Source organism: Mus musculus, chromosome 11, assembly GCF_000001635.26.
Source record: "Mus musculus strain C57BL/6J chromosome 11, GRCm38.p6 C57BL/6J".
In the NCBI taxonomy this organism is placed as follows: Eukaryota; Metazoa; Chordata; class Mammalia; order Rodentia; family Muridae; genus Mus; species Mus musculus.
In genome coordinates this window covers 43521401-43539359 of record NC_000077.6, presented here as the reverse complement: position 1 = coordinate 43539359, position 17959 = coordinate 43521401, and the positions used below count along the sequence as shown (strand labels likewise).

Here is a 17959-nt window from a genome sequence, read left to right as displayed (position 1 = left end):
CAGGATTGGACACCTGAGAGGACCAAGGCGGCTTCTGAGGTTCACATAACATCCTCTGTCTTGATTGAGCTAGTTGCATGTTTTTATGCATCTTTGAAACTCACAATACTCTGTGAACTGTATGCACACTCCACCCCTGGACATCCTGCTATCTGCTAGAGTGTCAGCCACACTTGAACTTGATACAAGCAAGTAAGCGTAGGAACGGAAGCTTAGAGCAAGAAGAACAATCGAATCATGGTACAACCCTAAAGTAAAACATGGTGCATCATGTTGGCAATGAAGATTTAAGGACATGGGCTAGACATCGTGGCACTTAATTTCAGGTCTTGTGGCTACAGCAGAAGCGTCGCAGGTTCACAATGTGCCTGGGAGGATTTTTTTTTTTCTGACTTGTGTATTTGGCCTGTATGTATGCTTGTGTATCACATGAGTACAGTACTCAGGGAACCAGAAGAGGGTGTTGGATCCCCTAGAACTGGAGTTAGAGATAGTTGTCATCAACCATGATGTGGGTGCTGGGAATTGAACCCAGGTCCTCTGGAAGAGCAGAGTAGCCAGGGAGCCCTCCGTCCAACTTTTCTTGTGTTTATCTTTTGCAATTTTCTAAACAGACAAAACCCCTCACCTCACCTCGCATGTGTGGGGGGGTTTGGTCTAATGTTATTTATGTTAATTTGGTCTCCAAAAACTACACAGGAATCCTCAAGTCTGAATGTAAGAAGTTGAGAGAAGAGACCCTGCCCACCCACTCCAGTTGGTTTTGATTGGTAAATAGATTTTCCCATGGCCAATGGCTGGGCAGGGAGACAAAGGTAGACAATTTAGGATTCCCAGGCAATGAATTGAGAGAGAGGGGAGGAGTTAGTTGCTATGCCAGGAAAGGAGTAACTGCCACACCTGAGACTTGAAGGACAGAGAGACAGCCAACATGTAAGAGCCAGGGAAGAGTGGGCCCAGGGCCCCCCACAACTGGGTTTAGGACAACAGCAATGTAATATAGATTTTAGTAAGTAATAACTCAGGAATATTGAAGGGGAGGTGTTAGGCATGTGGAGGTTTGGGAGTGGCCCAGACACTGAACTGTATAAAAGCATATTAAAATATAAGGCTATGTTGTGTGTGCCTTTCCTTCAGGAACCCAGAACATTGGTGCAGTACCGAGGAACACAAAGCAGCTGCCAGGGTGATTATGGAAGAGATCGGTTGGCATCTTTAAAGTGTGTGTGTGTGTGTGTGTGTGTGTGTGTGTGTGTACAGGTTAGTGTCACCTCATTCTGCCAAGTGTGCACATTCTAGAAAATCTCTAACTACGTTCCCATTTGCCCAAGGGGCTGAATAACTGAAGAAGGTAAAGACCAAGTGAGGGGCAAAGGCTCAGGGCCAGCTCCAGCCTTACAGCGCTGCCTTCACTTAGCTAGCGAGTCCAGGCTTCCCCAGCAACCACAGTGCCAGTCTGGTCTTTGTATCCCATGCTTTAGAGACTGGAGGGTCACTAAAAGCACACATCTTTGTCATCTCTCAGAGACAGCGTGTGTGGTTCAGAAATCAAAAGAAACGAGGTTCTGCAGGACAAGAAGCTCCAAGACCAAGTCTCCACCGGGTCCTGTGCTCATACCAAGTACTTTGGTACCCAAAGGGCCTGAGGTCTCAAGTGCACACACAGAGTTCTTATTCATATTTTGTACTCTCCTCTTATGAGACATTTACAAGGAGTTGGGCTTCATGGTACAAGCCTGTCATTCTAGTTATCTGGGAGGCTGAGGCAGAAAGATCAAAATTCTGGCTAGCCTGGGGCAACTTAGTAAGATCTTGCCTCAAAAAAAAAAAGCACAGGGGAGAGGGGTGGAATGTGGGAATATCCTTCAGGGGTTTGTGTGCTCTGCTAGCTAGCATGTGTGAGGTCCTCAGTCCCCAGGATCACACATAGACACACACACACACACACACACACACACACACACACACACACACACACACACAAACGTGATGCACTAGGGTGCGGGACTGCATAGCTGGACAGCTGAATGCCATCTGAAATGCCATTTAGGTCCCCAGCAGCTTTGCATGCCTCATGAGCAGTCTCCCATGCCATCGGCATCCTCCTCCTGAACAGCTCAAAGCTGGGGCCAGGGAGCTGTGGGACTGGAAGAGCAGGCCTGAAGGAAGAGTGGGGTCAAGGTGGGGATGTGTGTCAAAGCATGTCCAAACCTGGAAATCTTGTCCTTAGATGGGCAGGAATCGGAATGCTCCCCGCCACTGCCCGAGGCCTTAAAGTCCCAGTACACTTAACTCTATGCCCCACACCTCTGCCTCACCAGAGGGGAAGACGTAGGCAGCAGACAGGCTAAATTTCCTTCCCCTTTTACGATCATGTCCACAAGTACCTGGAATTTATTCCCCATACAGATGAGGCATCTCCAGCACCCTGGCCCTCCAATGATGTGTACTCATTTCCCCAAAGGTTTAAATAGCCTTTGTTCTCCCCAGTAAACGGAGCCAGTTCTCGAAGCGTTTCCCAGGTGTGTGTTCTCTGCTAGTCTGCTCACTACTGACCAAGATCCTTCCAGCATCCTGCTGCCCCCCACACCTCCTCCCCATGCTAAAGTTCCCTCCAATCCAGCCAGCTACACAACAGGGCCCGACTACTCTGGACACAGGGTGGCAAAGTCAGCTTTGCCGTTCATACAGCAGGAAAAGTCTTATCATCTTAAGTTATATTCGCTTCCAGGAAGGAGCCACCAAGGACAGCTGCTCAGAGTAACAGTAAAGACCACAGTCATGAGATAGCCCTGCTGCTATAAATAGGCTAGCACTTGACAAGACCAACACACTTAGATCTACACTGGGCAGACTCAACCATCAGCAGTGGCCAGGCCATCTTTTTATTTGAAGAAATGGGTGTGTCTCAGCCATATGGAAAATGGCCATATGGAAATGGCTCTTGTGGAAGCCAAAAGAGGAAAGGGAGTGTGAAACCTGAGTGGGGAGTAACCAAGCTGGGCGGTTCTGTTTATTGGCCAATTAATTTTGTTCTCTTAGGGATTCCACTTAGGGTCTTAGCAATGCCAGGTAAACACTCTTCCACTGAGTTATATTCTCTACCTTCATATCATTGTTTATTACTTATTTATTTCGTGGTTTTGAGACAAGGCTTTACCCTGTTGCCCAGGATGGCCTAGAGCTGTCTATGTAATGCAGGCTGTCCTTAAACTCAAGGTAGTCCTCCTGACCTGGCCTTCTGAGTGCTGGGACTGCAGAAATGAGCCGCCACACCCTGCTTTCCTCTGTCCTTTTAAAAGTTACCTTTTGAGACAGGATGTCAGTAAGTTGTCTTAGGTTGACCTTCAATTTGTTGTGTAGCCTAGGCAAGCTTTGAACTTCCAACCTGCTTCAGCTTCTTGAATAGTGGGTTTGAAGGCCTGGCTCCTTGTCAGATTTTTAAACATGGACCTGGACACCCACCCCCCCCCCCCGCCCCGTCCGCCCTGTTTTTTTAAAGAGACAGATGCTCGGCCTAGTGTAGGGAAAGTAAAGGAATTTAAGAGAAAGAGTTGACAAGTAACGACAACTACTCCATCTACCAAAGGGTAGGCAGTGGCAGAGGCCATGCTTCTTCAAGGCGAGAGGTGTCTTACACAGGATCAATCAAAGAGTTGGCTCCTGACAATCGCCTTTCTGAATGGCCAGAGCGAGGCCAGCATCTGCAGCTTCCAGCTTCTGGGGTGGTTTAGGAAAAGCATGGTTTCTTGAGACCACTGCACAACAAAACACACTACGGTTGTCTTGAATGACAGAGCTTAAATCCCCTTCCGGCTCAGCTTATGTCTACTCTTTGTTATTACATTTTTTTCCCCCAAAAGTAACTTTAAGACAGTTATTCACTCTGTACCTTACAGGTCCCCACTGCAAAATGGGCAAATCCCATCCCTGGAACCAAGAGGAGGATCAACAAGATAAAGATGGACAGATGCTAGCAAGGTCTATTAAGTACAGCAGCCCCTGTAGTGCCACCACAGAACGAAACCTCTGTTGTCACTGTTTGGGGAGATTACTCTAATAACTGAAATCACAAACTGCTAAAAATGTTTTTTTACTAATCCACTGGTTCAAAAGACATGGCTTCGGAGAGTTGGGGACATAGCTTAGTGGGAGAGTGTTTACCTCACAACCACAGGCCCTGGGTCTCATCCCCAGCAATGCAAAGGAACCAAAGCAACAGGAAACATGAATCTCACAGAGCAAGGTCGTCCCAGCGTGCACTGTAGTTCAGGAAGTAGGAGAAATGTGCCCGATGGCAAGGTGCTGGAGAAGATCTTAATCTAAGGCACTCTATGACTCCATTCCGGGCGACGGAAGTGTCTGGTGGGAAGCCTTCTAGGCGTTAGGCTTCTTAGAGGCCAGAAAACTAAATCTACTATGTCATGTCAAGGTGAGAAATGGTCTTTTGGCTTTGGGAGGGTGAATCTACAGATAAACCCTCCAAAGTCAGGTCTTCATGCCAAACCAGCATTAAATCATAGGCATAAAGAAGGCAGAAACACTCCCGTTGCTTGCTTTCATAACATAAATCCAAAGACGATAAGAGCAAGCATTGTCTGTGTTTGTTGCTTATTTGGGGATAAAATGAGGAAGGCAAATAGATCCCCCACCACTGAGGTCTGGGAGAAATTATTCCTATTATCTGAGCTCAATATGTAGTCATTTTCTCAAGCTACTCACAGTGTACTTAGGACAGGACACCTGCTTCTGTGGCTAATTATTTTCTTATGACCCCTCCCAGCATTATCTGAGAGGAGAGTACTCAGGCATCGAGGGAGCTAAGAAAGTGCTGTCCCCCCAGTCCTGGCTCTTACCTTGCAGCCAGCACTGTGGTTTGCATCAGCTGAACCAGGAGCCCATTTATCCCCTGCCAAAGACCAGCTAAAGGGTCCCACAAAACCACTTCTGCATAGCTCTCTATGCAGCGTGTCCCAGTGAAGTCCACCTGGTTCCTTCCTCTAGCCCCTCAGCGTGCTGTGTTTGTATCAAGTAAGGCAGTGGCCCCTGAGTTCTCACTGTATCAGACACTGGCCTGGGAATGTCATGTCACAATGACCACAAGCTGCTCACAGCCTAGTTAGAGAAAGAAGCTACTGCACGGGTTTAAAAAAAGAACACAAAATAGTAAGTGCAAGATTAGTAGGGTTGGGACACATAGTAGGGAGGCCAAAGCTTGCAGGATGAGGAAGGCAAACCTCTAGGTAGGTGCTGTCTGTGCCCTACAACTACGTGCATCCCAAGCTTAGGCAAACCTATTAGGTAGAAGACCAAGGACTGTATTAACTTTAAACTTAGGAGGATGCATTTTCTGGGGGGAACAAACAAAATATCTCTAGGTTTTAATCAGATACTCAAGAGGATATAGGCCATAAAAAATATTGCTACCACCATCCTCCATGCCTCGAAGGTGGCCATGATATGATTCTCTCTCATGTTCAGTGCATGGGTGAACCCAATTCTCCTGTAGGAGCTACAGCTAATGATCAACCTGCAGCAGACAGGTCGGAAGGCGCAGGGCTAACGGGCAGTGTGTTTTAGGATTAAGGGGTCTTTCAGGACTGAAGACCAAGGGAGGAATTTAAGGGCTTAGTGTGGGATAGGGGTGTCCTGGAAAGGGAGAAATGAGAGACATTTCTCCAGAGACATTCAGTAGAAAGATACCCTGCCCCCAATTAGTCCCTGATGCCTGTTCAGGCTGGGTGGAAGGCCTTTGCGTGAGCCATCTCATCCCTAGACTTTTAGCAAACTGCTTTGGCCCTTTCACTTTGAGCCTTACCCACCATCACACACTGGCCTCATATGATGTCAATACCCCCCTTTTATTTTTCTGGGAGGGAGGGTAAGGTAAGTTCTCATATAGTCCAGACTAGGCTCCAACTTACTGCATAGCTAAGACTGGCCTTGAACTCCTGATCTTCCTGCCTCTGCTTCCCAAGTGTTGAAATTATGGTTGTGTGCCACCACACACAGCTAAGACGCCTCTTTAAAAGAAAAACCAACAATCGAACAAACAAACACTCAAATGGAACATGTGTGGCTCACATGCATGTTTGCATGTGTGTGGTCATGCGTGTGAGTGTGCACATGCGTGTAGATGCCTGAAAGTTAATATGGAATGTTTTCTCCATTCATGCTGTAATTATTGAGGCAAGGTCTCTTGCTGAACCTGGAACTCCAATTGCCCTTACGACAGTTTCTCTCTGCCTCTCAAGTGATTGAATTACCAGGAGCTACCCTGCATTCCTAGTTTCTGTGTTCATACTGGGGATTTGAACTCTGGTCTTCACACTTTCATAGCAAGCACTTTATCTACTGAGCCATCTCCCCAGGCCCCTAAGATACCTTCCTTATAGGATCACTGTCACACTTAGGGACCCCTAAGAAACAAACCCAAACCTTAGCTGAACACACATTATATGAAGAGGTCCACTGGCCTCCCACCTAACAATCTAAGGGAGAAGACAGGACACCAGCCACATACCTTTTATATAGCTCATATTCTTACCCTGATCCTTATATTCCTAAAAACAATTTCTCCCCAGTTTATAGGAGAAAATATTGACTCATTCATTTTTATCATTTGAACATACAGAGAAGCCCCCATTCTAGGTCTGGAGGCCCCAGAACAGCCTGAGATGCACGTAGGCAGACTCTTTTGCAGCGTATATTTTTAGAATCAGGGGAAAGATTGCAAACTACCAGCAGACAATTTCAGATACTAGTAAATGCTATAAAGAGACTAAAACTGGGTGATCTAATCATCCCATGGGGGAATAATAAATTACTGAGAGGTTACTATGAGACAGACTGAGAAACACAGACTGCGAAAGAACAGCCAGTACTAAGGGCCCGAGGCATGAAGATGATTGACAAGTTCAAGGGACAGAAAGGAAGTCTGTGGTTCCAAGGGAGGGAGAGGGGACAAGGTAAGAGAGTAGACCAAGGAGGCTACCTCAGGGTCTCCAGATAATAGTGTGGACTGGCAATTTTATTTGAACATGTGTATAGGTGTTTTACCTACAAGTATAGCTATGTACTGTATGCACCCAGTGCCTACAGAAACCAGAAGAGTGGGAGCTGGAAACCCTAGGACGGAAGTTACAGATTGCTGTGAGCAGCCATGTGGGTGCTGGGAATTGAACCTGCGTCTTCTGCAGGAGCTGCCAGTGCTCTTAATCACTGAACCATTTCTCCAGTCCCCTGGGAATCTTATTTAAAGCACAAGAGGTCTTGAAGCGAGAAACTGACACAATGGAATTCTGGTTATAGGGGAAGAACAAGCCATAGCACCTGGGCCGAGAGCAGGTAAATTAGGCAGCTCAGGAGATACCACCGTTGCTAGCTTGCATACAGCACCTAGACTTGATTATATGGCATTAGCTCTTCCACATTGTCAGTATGGTGCTACACTAGACTCCCTCATCCAACAAAGTGCGGCTCCTACTATTCCCGAGATGGCAGCTGTACCCTCTGCAGCCACCAGGAGAGGAAGGCTGCTAGTGGTTCCACACAAACAACTGCACAGTCTGTATGCAAACACGCTTTGTGTTCGTCTGCAACACTGAACAAAGGGGGAATGTCCAGCATGTGCCAGGCACTTGTAAAGTTGTCCTGTAGTACTGGGAACACATTATTAGAGTTGATGTTTAATTTAAAAAAAATTATCCTGTCTGGGAAAGACAAAAGGCCAGCCCTTGCTCCTCAAAGACAGGAGATCAGCGGGGTACCAGCCCCTTTATCATGTATGCTCACTCAAAACTCCACCAAGCTAAACATTCTTAAACATCTTTGAAGAGGGAGAAAAATGCAGCAAGAATACAGCAGATAGTTTTTGAAGGAAGTGCGACATTGTAACTAAAAGGACTTGAGATTTGACCCTAAGGTCAGCTTCGAGCCTGGAGTGTCTCAGGGAAGTAACTCTGGAGTTACATTGTTTCCACAAAGCCTCTTCCTCCCTTCATGCCCTAAGGTACATGCAGAAATGACAACCACTTAGCTACCTTAAATCAGGGAAGCATGCTCTCCAGTGGCCCTCATTACCTGCGTTCAGCCAATACTTCTAGAAAGGGCTAAGAATACACTGTTTCACGTACTACCGTACAGCCTCTGTCTCTGCCTTCTGGCCTGGCACTTCTGACCCTCAGGCCTCTGAGAGCTTAGTTAAACTCCCATGCCCTGCTTTTGCAAAGAACTACCAGGACCCAATTTTGTCTCCAGATCCCCAGACTGGAACATTCTGTTCTGGACAGAGCAAAGGAACACGGGAAAGCAATGCCAGAGACATGTCAGCAGGTAGAGGAAAAGAGGAAAAAATAAATAAATAAAATAAAGCATTTGTGTGACTAGAAGAGATTCACTCCCTAATGAGTCAAGTCCCCCTCTCTCACCTCACCTGAATCTGGAGACTCTATAACAGGTCTGCCACAGACACTGAGTATGTTTTGCTGAAAGTGGGAGCCCAGTTCTACAGAGATCTACGGGCCCCAATAAGACAACTTCTGACCTACACTGGCCTGACAAACCAGTCGAGACTACCTCTCCCCTAAATTCATGTCCGTCTAGAACCTGAGAATGTGACCTTACTTGAAAGTCATATCCTTTCAGATGTACCAGTTAAAGTACAGTTACACCCTACTCGGGTAGGGTGGGCTCCTACGAGGAAACAGACACAGACTCTCAGACAGGAGATGACACAGAGGCAGTAAGTTAAGAGCATTCAGAGAGCTGAGGCAATTGAACCATGAATTTAAGGACTGCTTGGACTATACAGTACCTATACAGCTAGCCTGGGCTCCATAACAAGACCCTGTCTCAAAAGCAAACGGATCTTCTGTATCCTTCCAACATCCTGAAATCGGATGCCCACCAGCCTCTAGTACTTTGTTACAGTAGCTCTGCTTCCATTCACACCAAGTCTCCAAACAATCCTTCCCAGCCCAGGTACAGGAAGAAAGAGGCAAAGCCTTCATTCAGTCCTCTGGGTTTTCCCAGTTTCCCAGTGGCCAACAGCAGCCTCAGCAACAGGAGGTGAACTGAGAGGGGGATCAAGTTTCAGCCAGCCCACCTTCTACCACAGGAGGCCAACTGGCAGGGGAGTTTGTGTTTTCTCCCTTAGCTTTCTAGTCTGCAACCTCTTTCGGTTAAGGCTAGTGTGTCTTTTCTTTCTCTCGTTTTGAGACAAAGTGTCCCACTGTGTAGCCCTGTGCTTCCTGGAGCTCCTCCTGACGCTTCAGTTGACCTTGAACTTGTGGAGATCCTTCTGCTGTCTCCACAGTGCTAGGACTGCCCCCAGGCCAGACTTTTAAATTTCATTCAGTTCCTGCCTTAACAATGAATTCCCACCATCTACCTAATATTTCTTTACACCGAACTGTAACTTTACTACGTTTGCATAGATTTATTTAGGCATCTGCTTTACCACTGAGCTATGCACTAGTCTAGTAATTATATTTTAAAAGAAATTGCTACAACATCATTACAATGATAGGGAAAATCAGCATTATGTATAGTAGGTGGTATTATGTGTCTTTGAATTACACACTGTAATGGATACACAGTATTTTTTTTTTAATCCATTCTTGTACCATGTAAAGTAACCTCGGGAGGAAATCCAATGGGATACGAACTATTCTTCATTTAGGTGGCTGGTGAAAAACCGACTTCAAGTTCTTGGATCTCCAGGTCCTTTGCCTGGAAGAAGACCACACTCCCCATGAAGGTAAAAGAGCAGGCGCACAAATAAAAGGGCACCAAGAGTGCTGAGTTCCCATGCGGGGCATCCTGAAGACACCCACAGGAGACCGAAAGTGACTTTAAATACCCAGTCCTTGCGAGTGACAAGGGCGGGGAGGAACTGACCTTCTCGCGCAGAGTGCAGTGTACGTCCGAGGCGACGCGCCCTTCCCACCACGGCTCATCCATCACCGCCGCAGTTATGAAGCTACCGGGATCTCGGGGCGCACCCTGCGAGGACACCAGGAGCTTCAGCGATCGGAGACTCTTCCTTCACCCTGCCCTCAGTGACCCTGATCCTCCTCGGTCCCTGTCCCAGTCCGGGACGGGCGCCCCCTCCTGCCCTGCACCGTGGAGCTGGCTGTCGCCCGCTGTCCTGAAGAGCCAGCAGTGTCCCCGCTCCCCTCCCTCCGCCCGCCCAACCTGGGGCTATCTGGAACTGTGTGCAACAACTTGCAGAATATCCAATGTGCCCCTCTGCAAAAGTTGCAAAGTTGCGGGCTGTAGTAGCTCTCCCAGGGCTGGCTGGGTCACTGGCTCAGAGTCCCCAACTCCTCCCCCGCCGCCTAGCCTTTGTCCTGCTCGCACATCCTGCCCTCGAGCCGGGGCCAGACTCACGCATCGCTGTCCCGGCGTGGGGGGCCGCGGGTGGTGGGTCCCTTCCCGCACCGGGTACGTAGTGCCCTCCGATGGCCGCCCGGTCCCTGGCCTCGCGTGCTCGCGACCGCTGCCTCTGCAGCCCGTCCCGCCCGGCCACCGGCGCGCCCCTGCGTGCGCTCGGTCCCGCCGCGGCTCGCAGTTCGGGCCGCCGGGGGCCTCCCTCCCTCGCTCGGGGAATTGGGGGCCGGGCCTCGCGCATGCGCCGCCAGCACCCCGCGCCCCGCGGGGCGGGGGGCTGGGAATGGCAGTCTTTCTTTCCCCGGCGCTGAGCTGCGCTTCCTGCCCACCCTCCTCCCTCGCCCGGGCAGAAAGCTAGGCTTCACCTTCCCTGGGACTCTGGGGGCGATCCCCAGTGACCCTGCCCCCTTGATCCTGGAGCGCGGGGGACGCGGCGCCACCTGCGTGTGCCGCGCGTGGATCCAGCGGCCAGGACGCCCCCAGAAAGTTCTGACTTCCGCATGCGCTGCTCCTGCCAACCTGCAGACGCTTCCACCTGTCTTTCTTTCTTTTTCAGCCTGCCCTGCGATGGGGAGGTAGATTTTCAAACAATTCCCACAGGAGCCCCAGAGAAGACACCCTTGGATACGCACGAGTTCCTCTTTATAAAGAGGGCTCAGTGAGTATCTTATTGTACTCTTAAGCGTGCATCCATGCTGAGCATTGCAGGGAAACAGTCCTTGTGGCAGGTTGCGGGATAGAAAGCCCTTTTAATTTACTTGTTTTCAGAAAGGCATTTTCTGGAGCCTGCAGTATAATGGCATAACATCCTGCTGTGCTGATTTTTGTGAGCCCTTTGGTGATCCCACTAACTTAAAATCAAGTCCACCAACTACCTGGGTGTTTTTGTTCACCCAGTGTCTTAACCACTTAGAGCTTGGCTTTAGGTAATAGAGGGATACAAACTACAATAATCTGCTGGGGATACATTATGATTAAATGAGAAAGGACACGAAAGAGGATTACCACTAGGCCCGTTAGAAAGTCACCAGTCAATAAATAATTACACGAAAAAGACTTTAGTTTCTGCCTAGTTTTCTACAAGATAGATATTTGTTGTGGTTTGAGACATGGTTTTTCTGTGTAGCCCCAGCTGTCCTGGGACTTGCTCTGTAGACCAGGCTGGCCTTGAACTTGGCGATCTGAGGGAGGTCTTGTAGGACTACAGAGTCCTGTGAGCTGGGACTAAAGGTGTGTGCCACCATCATCAAGCCGCAAGTAAAATTTTACGGGTTAAAAATACAATTTAGTTTTGAAAGGCTACTATAGTACTGCATACCTGCGACATTAGCACTCAGAAGGCTGTCTGTAGCTTAAGGGTTAGGAGTTCAAGGGCAGCCTGAGTTACACAGAAGTTTGAACCCTGTCTAGGCTGAGGGTTTTTTGTTTTGTTTTGTTTTGTTTTTCTATGTTTTTTTTTTTAGCTTTGATGAACTTGTACTGAAAAGAAGTTTTAGCATTTATGAGCCCTCATAAAAATTTAAAAAATACCTGAGATTAAACAAATGTGATATATATGCAATCATGTATGCATATCTTTAGATCAATGTGACCTAAGACCTTCATGAAGAATCAGATGCAAAGCATGGACAGGCAGGCCATCAAAGAAAAAAAAATCTCATGCCCTATTCACTAACAAACAGATACAAACAGATACACAAGTAGATACACAGATACACAAACAGATACATAGATACAAACAGATAACAAACAGATACAAACTACAATTTTAAAAGCTGGAGCAGATCTTTATCAAAGATGTTTTTAGTGTTTGTTAATGTTTTCGGTTGGCATACAAGGTAATGGGTTCCTTTGTGGCATTTCGCACCTATGTGTCCTCATAGTTTGTTCTCAGTCATCATCTCTCCCCTACTGCCAAGGGACTCCTAAGGTGGGTAAATATACAACCTTCTTGGGAATGCAAATGCCATCTTTCTGAAAAACAACATAAATCAACAAGTTTCAAAGTATCATTGCATCCAACTACTCCACCTCCTAGAGTTTGAGGTCAGGTTGGTATCCATAGTGAGTTCTAGGCCAGCCAAGGCTTGCACAATGAGACCTCATCTCAAAAAAGAAAACTCGGACCGCCCCCCCCCACACACACACATCACCACGTGGGCAGTGGCCACACACACACACACACACACACACACACACACACACACACACCACGTGGGCAGTGGAATTGGATAAGGATGATCTTCTTATGACGTTTTTTGAGAGGAATGAATATGTAATGAGTTGGGGGTAGGGTAGCAGTCACAATATTGTAAGTAAGCAGGAGATGAGAAGAGGGTTTTACTCTTTCCAAGCATCTTTATTCACACACAAAAGAAATTGAAAAATAACCATAAAAGCATTGACTATAATCAGAGTGATAATTATGGGGGGAGCAAGGAAAAGGAAGGGAAGGGGAAGGAGGGAGGGAGAGAGGGAGGGAGGGAGAGAGGGAGGGAGGGAGAGAGGGAGGGAGGGAGGGAGGGAGGGAACGGAAGGAGTTGGTGCCAGCTATTGAACCTAGGGACTGGCACATCCCAGGCAAGCATTCTTTGCCTCCCAGTTTCATCTTCAGTCCTGGAAATCTTTAATTTACCCCCTGCCAGTAGACCCGTGTTTTCTAAATCTCCTACAACAAACATATATTGCTTTCATAACTAGAAAAAAAAGGGGGGGTGGTGAATGTTATTTTCAGTACCCAAGTGCTACATTTGCTGGGGAGGCCCGTCTTGAGCAATGAACGCCTTACAGTATTGTTTGTGTTTTGCTAATTTAAAGGGAAAAAAACCATTATTTCTTTTGCAATAATCTCCCTATTCTGGCTATATGGAAAAAGGAAATGCCTTGATCCTTCACTAGTTTATTGTCTCCCCTTCCCTAAACATCAGCTATGAGTTTATCAAGGAAGCCGATAACAGAAGGAGAAACACACACTTTGGGCTTTTCTCTAGGAGCTGTTTTAAGAGGAGTCTAAACACACTCACCCAGCCCTCTTTTGTGTATCCTCGGGGCTCCCTCATTTTCCTGCTATCTCTGAAGAACAAAAACACATTGCACCAATAAACTGATGCTTTTAGAGGCTGGTGGCTGCCCGCAGGTGCCCTCAGCAGTGGCGATTTCCTGTGCTGGCAGCTGGGAGAGAGTGTATCGAGGCTTACTTCTCCCAGTCCAGTCCGGCGAAGAGGTTTTGATCATTCAAAAAAGTAAATTCTTACTAAGTGCTTATTAGGACCAATGACTGCTCTTCCACCCTCTGCCCCAAGCGCTGGCAGTTTAAGGAAACAGAAGTTTGAGGCAAAAACATTCTAGCTACCTTCAAATTTAACCACGTATAAAGTGAAAAGAAAAGAAAACTCTGCCCATTCCAATTTCACTTAGAGACAGCGAGTCTAGTATTTCCACCCTGTTACTATTGACTGTTAACTCCGCAATAAACTTTCTCTCGACCTCCTCCTGTCACCCCCTTTCATGTGATACAAGCTCTTCCTGGTCCCATTCTGTTGCTAAGGATGGCCATTAGCTCGTTTCCTTCAAAAGGGACTTATGGGAATGGGACACCAGAGAGATGGCTTGGTGGTTAAGAGTACTAGCAACTGGCCTTCAATTCTCAGAATTCTTGTGAGGCAGCTCACAACTCTCGGTAACTCCAGCTCTTCTGTCTTCCTTGAGCACTTACACACACACACACACACACACACACACACACACACACACATACATAAAAATAAAGAAATCTTCTGAAGTGGCTGATGAAGACAAAGCTGAGTTAGAGTACTTGCCTCACTTACACAAAACGCCGTGTTTAATCACATAAACCAGGTGGAGGCACACACATTTCACCCCAGCACTCAAGAGGTAGAGACCGGAGACTCAGAAGTTTGGCTATGTAGTGAGTTCAAGGCCAGCCTGGGCTAGAGCCTGGCTCTTTCTTCCCCTTCAAAAGTGACTGGTGAGACAGAAAAGGGCTATTTCTGTTACCTCATTACTCAGTAGACTGGGGCAAGAGGGCTGCTGAGAGTTTGAGAACACCTTGAGCTAGATAGAAAGTACAGCCCCAACAAGAAGCATATAAGCAGACCTTATCTGACCTTTTCTACTCTGCAAACACACACACACAAACACACACGTGCACACATGTGCACATGCACACAAGTGCGCACAGAGTGACCTGTATTTACCAACATAGACATTGTTCCTTTAATGGAGCATGCTACGAACATCCTTCTGTCCTTGTTCTTTCATGGTCATGTCCACAGAGCTGCATGGAACTCTGGTGTCTGACAGTTGGATCCATCATAATGGGTATTTTGTTTTGCTGAACACCGAGACGTTGTGCAGCTTTTTGTAGCCAGTCACACTGTGGAGAAGATCCTGGGCCTGTAGGTATTCCTTCAGTACAACTTCTTACGGGAAGATGAAGCCAACACTTTAAGTAGTGTTTCTTCTGGTCTTAGTTGTTCACAACTACATTATTTAGAACCCAGAGTGTGAGAGCTGGCTGCATTAACAGGGACAGAAGGAAGACACTTGCCTTATTACACTTTGGTTTTTGACCAAAACTAAGTAACCCTTTCAAACTGTTTTCAGCCATGTGTTCTGAAGAATGGAAAGAGTATTTGCCAAGTCCTCTAAGATCGTGGCCTAGATAAGAATTCTGCAAATTAAGCGCAACAATCAAACAGGAAAAATAAAAAAGGTAGTGTTTTGTTTCAGAACAGAGAGTCTAGGACATTTGCAAAGCTGGTCCACATTATTACTCTTTTAAGTTAAAAATAAAATAAAATAAAATAAAACCAACAATCTACAAAATGAAAGTGCATTTCCTTCATGACACATAGATGTCTGACCTGTGTAGTTGTTTCACAAACACACACACATGCACACACACTATATATATACATGTATGCATTACATAAATTATTATCATTTACAGAATGCATTTGAGCTTTTATTTGGCAATTCTGGGGTTCAAATCCAGGACCTGACCCATGTTAGGCACACACTCTGCCACTGAACTATATCCTTAATCTGTTGACACTCTGAGAGTTCATCTTTGATCCTGTGTTCTGTAATGGTATTTTCCAGAATAGTTAAATGTGTGGATGAAGGCAGCAGATATGTACAACAAGTGTTCTTCTGTTCTTGTAGCCCACTAGGATATTACATCCTTTATGCCTTGGGAGCACGGAATTCCTGCAAATCTGTGATGCCTGAGATTCCAGGGGAGTTAAAGGCAGATGGGCTAAATCTACAAGTAGGCATTGGGTGGGGCTCAATGGCAACCTGCAATGGACATGCATTCCATTTGAAACAGAACTTGCTTTGAACACAGATAGAAGGTGCTGTGAGTTTGGGGCCCCTGTGACCGAGCACCTTACTGGGTGACTTAACGTCACAGAATGTGATCTCTCCATCCTGGAAGGCAGAAGCCTGAAGTTCATTGTCAGCAGGGTCATGCTGCCTCTGAAGACACTAAAGAACCTCTTTTGCCTTTACCGTTTATTCTGTGGGTGGCCTTGGTCCGTAGTCACATGACACCAAACGATGCTGCATGGTTATGGTCTTCCTCCTGTCCTCACCTGGACATCCAGATGTCATACACCACTTATATTGCACTATGGGCCCACTCTACTCTTGTATGGTGTTGTTTTCTTTTTTCATTTGAATGTGTTGAGCACGTGGGGACTCGTGTGAGGGGTACACCGGTACATGTGAAGCCTGAGACTTAGGCGGATCATCCTTGATCACCCTTCCTTATTCACTGAGGCAGGCTCTCTCAATCAATCTCAGAGATTTCTGTAAGCTTCCTCGGAGGAATTCCTGGTCTCTGGGCTTTAAACTATGGAGTCACCTTCCTAGTCCCCAGGACAGCCTCACTTTAACCAATGAAGTATATGATGACTGTGTTCCCAAAACAAAGTCACTTCGGCACATTGTTTGGGAACATTGTCTGTCCCCAGAGGGAATAGCATTCTAAGGAACCCTCTTATATGCTTTCTTATGGGGGAAGGAAACAGTGAGGCCACCCGTACTCCCTCTTCTTTCATCTCTGCTTAACTCATCAGTGAGCCAAAGGCAGGGAGTGCTGATTGGAAGTTCATGTATCAAGACGTCAAATAAAAGCACAGTCATTTTATGTAGTATTTCCACCACTGTGTAAGAATTAAATATCCATGCCTGAACCACTACAAAACAGGAGGTTGTGCAGTTCAGTGGTTCTGGGTGTAAGCTAAAGTTATGTTTGCAGATACATTATTTTGTATTGACCTACTTTATGAGACTGCAGACATGAGTTCTTTCTCTCCTTCCACCTTGTGGGTTCTAGAGATAGATCTCAAGTCATTAGGCTTAGCAGCAAATGTCTTTACCCACTGAGATCTTGAGACCTATATTTGCATTTATGATGGGAACTTTACGATATAAAAATGAACGATCAACACACATTGGTAGGTTGAACTTTTCTTTAGAAGCATATATATTTAAGCCATCAAGATTGGGCAGGAGAGATAGATGGCTCATCCATTAAAAGCAGTGGCTACTCCTCCAGAGAACCTGGGATTAATTCCCAGCACCCACACGGTGGCTCACAACTGTCTTTGAATCCAGTACTCCCTTTAACTCCAGTCCCGGATCCAGCACCCTCTTCTGTCCTCTGAGGGCACCAGGCATGCATATGGTTTACAGACATACAGGCAGATAAAATACTCATACGCATAGGGTGAATAACATTTTAAAAAAGAATTGCTAAAAACATCGTGTCAAGTTGAGGGAGCTAGACGGGAAGGGAAAGGAAAGCCCAGATTTTTGTAACTTTGACGGTGCCGTTTCCTGCTATTTGAGCAAAGGCCCAGAGCTTTCACTTTGCACAGCTTCCTACAAATTATGTACTCAGGTTCTCATCCTGTGCCCCTTGAATTTTATCCCTGGAGGAAATCCACTTATACTTCCTTCTAAAGATATGCCATGCTGAAGTGCTGCTAACCCGAACTTCCCGTTATCCCAGTGGGGAAATCATTTGAGCAATATGTTCCTATTTGCTGGTTTAAAAAGTATTATTTAATTGCTATGGTAATTCTTCTTTCCTCTTCCTTCCTTCCTTCCTTCCTTCCTTCCTTCCTTCCTTCCTTCCTTCCTTCCTTTCCTCCTCCTCCTCTTCCTCCACCTCCTTCTCCTCCTTCTTCTAATTCACAGGATGAACCATGGTGTTTATCTATTAATGTAGATGAGCACCTGGCCATAGGGAAGGGGAGATGGAAGAAGAGGTGAATTTTTAATTTTTTAAATTTTATGCACATTGGTGTTTTGCCTGCATACATGAACTGGAGTTATAGACAGTTGTGAGCTGCCATGTGGGTGCTGGGAATTGAACCTGGGTTCTCTGGAAGAGCAGTCTATGGTCTTAACTGCTCAGCCATCTATCTAGTCCTACTATGATAATTCTTTGTGTGTGTGTGAATAGATATGAGAAAGGTATACTGTTTGTGGAGCACTTAGCATATGCCAGGCCCATGACACATCCCAAGCTGTT

The 17959-nt window shown here is 46.5% G+C and overlaps 1 protein-coding gene across 1 annotated transcript in view; it reads right to left on the bottom strand.

Moving 5' to 3' along the window:
* Nucleotides 1-10611, bottom strand: part of Ccnjl (cyclin J-like) — a 58251-nt gene extending 47640 nt beyond the window's left edge. The window contains exons 1-2 of the mRNA NM_001045530.2: nucleotides 10393-10611; nucleotides 9901-10005 (exon numbers count right to left, since the gene is read on the bottom strand). Of these exons, the coding sequence (NP_001038995.1) occupies nucleotides 9901-9963 (63 nt within the window). The 5' untranslated portion in view covers nucleotides 9964-10005; nucleotides 10393-10611. The remainder of the gene's footprint in view (nucleotides 1-9900; nucleotides 10006-10392) is intronic.
* Between the last annotated feature and the right edge of the window lie 7348 nt (nucleotides 10612-17959).